This window comes from Nicotiana tomentosiformis, chromosome 5, assembly GCF_000390325.3.
Source record: "Nicotiana tomentosiformis chromosome 5, ASM39032v3, whole genome shotgun sequence".
Taxonomy (NCBI): domain Eukaryota; kingdom Viridiplantae; phylum Streptophyta; class Magnoliopsida; order Solanales; family Solanaceae; genus Nicotiana; species Nicotiana tomentosiformis.
This window is the reverse complement of record NC_090816.1, coordinates 36,321,194-36,324,261: the sequence shown is the minus strand read 5'-3', so window position 1 is coordinate 36,324,261 and position 3,068 is coordinate 36,321,194. Positions and strand designations below refer to the sequence as shown.

General features: G+C 43.0%; 1 protein-coding gene across 1 annotated transcript; it reads left to right on the top strand.

Annotated features, from left to right (window-relative positions):
* Window positions 1-435: 435 nt before the first annotated feature.
* Window positions 436-2,511, top strand: LOC138892169 (uncharacterized). Its single transcript, XM_070175875.1, has 7 exons — window positions 436-735; window positions 789-898; window positions 1,103-1,182; window positions 1,330-1,430; window positions 1,555-1,687; window positions 1,811-1,962; window positions 2,302-2,511. The coding sequence occupies exons 1-7, from the start codon at window positions 436-438 to the stop codon at window positions 2,509-2,511; spliced, it is 1,086 nt and encodes a 361-aa protein (XP_070031976.1).
* Window positions 2,512-3,068: the final 557 nt, after the last annotated feature.

Sequence of the window (3,068 nt, the reverse complement as noted above, 5' to 3'; positions counted from 1 at the left end):
AGGTAGTTGCTTCCGATGTCGTGATCACAGGTATTGTTTTAGTGTGCCATATTGATGATTCGGTATTATTTGACCCTGGTTCCACTTATTCATATGTGTCATCATACTTTGCTCTTTATTTGGATATGCCACTGATTCTTTAGTTATGCATATTAATGTACCTACGCCGGTGGGTGATTCTATTGTTGTGGACCATGTGTATCGGTCATGTGTGGTGACTATTGGGGGTTATAAGAGAAGAATCAATCTTCTACTTCTTAGCATAATGATTTTTACGTGATTTTAGGCATGGATTGGTTGTCGTCGTGTCACGCTATTCTTGATTGTCACGCTAAGATCGTAACATTAGCGATGTCGGGGTTGCCTAGGGTTGAGTGAAGAGGTTTCCTAGATTAGGTTCCTAGTAGAGTCATTTCATATTTGATGGCTCAAAGAATGGTTGAGAAGGGATGTATGGCATATTTAGCCTTCGTGAGGGATGTTAATGCTGACAATCCTACCATTGAGTCAGTTCCAGTAGTGAGAGACTTCCCAGATATGTTTCTTGCAGACCTGTCGGGCATGCCACCCAACAAGGATATTGATTTTAGTATTGATCTTGTGTCAGGCACTCAGCCCATTTCTATGCCACCGTATCGCACGGCACCTGCGGAATTGAAGGAGTTAAAGGAACAACTTCAGGAGTTTCTTGATAAGGGCTTCATCAGGCCCAGCGTGTTGCCTTGGGGTGTACCGGTTCTATTTGTGAATAATAAGGGTGGTACTATGAGGATTTGTATTGACTATAGGCACTGAACAAAGTTATAATTAAGAACAAGTACCCATTACCGCACATTGATGACTTATTTGATCAGCTTCAGGGTGCTACAGTGTTGTCGAAGATTGATTTGAGGTCAAGGTATCATCAATTGAAGATCTGAGATTAAGATATTCTGAAGACGACTTTTAGGACCCACTATGATCACTATGAGTTTCTTGTGATGTCTTTTGGGTTGACCAATGCCCCAACAGCCTTTATGCACCTGATGAACAGTATGTTCCAACTATATCTTGATTCTTTTGTCATAGTATTCATTGATGATGTATTGGTGTACTCATACAGTTGGGAGGATCATGAGCAGCATCTGAGGATTGCACTCCAGACTTTAAGGGAGAAGAAGCTATATGATAAATTCTCCAAGTGTAAGTTCTAGCTTGATTCAGTGGCATTATTGTGCAACATGGTGTCTAGTGGGGGGATCAAGGTGGATCCGAAGAATATTGAGGCGGTTTAGAGTTGGCCTAGACCGTCTTCTGCTATAGATTTTTGGACCATCTTGGGTTTGGCAGGTTATTATCGTCATTTTGTAGATGGTTTATCGTCCATTGCTACACCTATGACTATATTGACCCATAAGAATGCTCCTTTCAGACGGTCTGACGTGTGTGAGGTGAGCTTTCAGAAGCTCAAGACTGCATTGACTACAGCTCCAGTGTTGGTGTTTCCTTGCTCGGGATCTTACATCGTGTATTGTGATGCATAGTGTATTTGGACTTGGCATGATATTGATGCAGGATGATAGGGTTATTGCCTACGCGTCTCGGCAGTTGAAGGTTCATAAGAAGAATTACCATGGGCATGATTTAGAGGTTGTATCCATTGTTCACGCGTTGACGATATGGAGGCATTATCTATGGGGCATCCCATGTGAGGTCTATAATAACCATCAGATTCTCTAACATATGTTCAAGCAGAAGGACCTTAATTTGTAGCAGCGAAGATGGTTAGAGTTGCTGAAAGTCTATGATATCACCATATTATATCAACTAGGGAAGGCCAATGTTGTGGCCGATGCATTGAGTAGAAAGGCTGAGAGTATGGGCAGTTTGGCATATTTATCGATAGTAGAGAGGCCACTATCCATGGATGTTCATGCTTTGGCAAATCAGTTTGTGAGATTGGATGTTTCAGAGCCTAGCCGGGTTCTTGCTTACGTTGTGGCATAGTCATCATTGTTGGAGCGTATCAAGGCTTGTCAGTTTGATGATCCTCACTTGATGGTGTTGAGGGGCACAGTGCAGTGGGGTGGTGCTAAGGAGGTTGTGATTGGTGATGATGGTGTTATGTGTCTTTAAGGCCGGATTTGTGTTCCAAATGTTGAGCGGTTGAGAGATTTGATTCTTGAAGAGGCTCACAGCTCGCGCTATTCCATTCACCCAGGTGTCACAAAGATTTACCGTGACTTGAAACAACACTATTTGTGACAGAGAATGAAGAAAGATATTTTTGCTTATGTCTCTCGGTGTTTGAATTGTCAACAGGTGAAGTATGAGCATCATAAACCGGGAGGGTTGATTCAAATATTGGAGATACTGGAGTGGAAGTGGAAGCGCATCACTATGGATTCTGTGGTAGGCTTACCACAAACCTTGAAGAAATATGATGCAGTCTGGGTTATTGTAGACCGATTGACTAAGTCTGCACCCTTTATTTTGGTGATGACTACCTACTCTTCAGAGAGGCTGACTTAGATTTACATTTGTGAGATTGTTCACCTTCATGGTGTACCTGTGTCTATTATCTCGTATTGAGGAACTCAGATCACATCACAGTTCTAGAGAGCAGTGCAGCGAGAATTGGGCACACGGGTTAAATTGAGTACAGCATTCCATCCCCAGACGGACGGGTAGTCCTAGTGCACTATTCAGATCTTGGAGGAAATTTTACGTGCCTATGTCATTGATTTTGGGGGTTCATGGGATCACTTTCTTTCGTTAGCAGCTTCCAGTCGAGTATCCAGATGGCTCCTTATGAAGCCGTATATGGGAGGAGATGTTGTTCTCCGGCTGTTTGGTTTTAGCCTGGGAGGCTAGGTTGTTAGGCTATGATTTAGTTTGCGATGCCTTGGAGAAGGTGAAGGTGATCCAGGAGCGTCTTCTTACAGCACAGTCCAGGCAAAAGAGTTATGTTGATAGGAAGGTTCATGATGTCTCATATATGGTGGGTGAGAAGGCTTTGCTCAGAGTTTCGCCTATGAAGGGTGTGATGAGGTTCCAGAATAAGAGCAAGTTGATCCCTCGTTTATTGG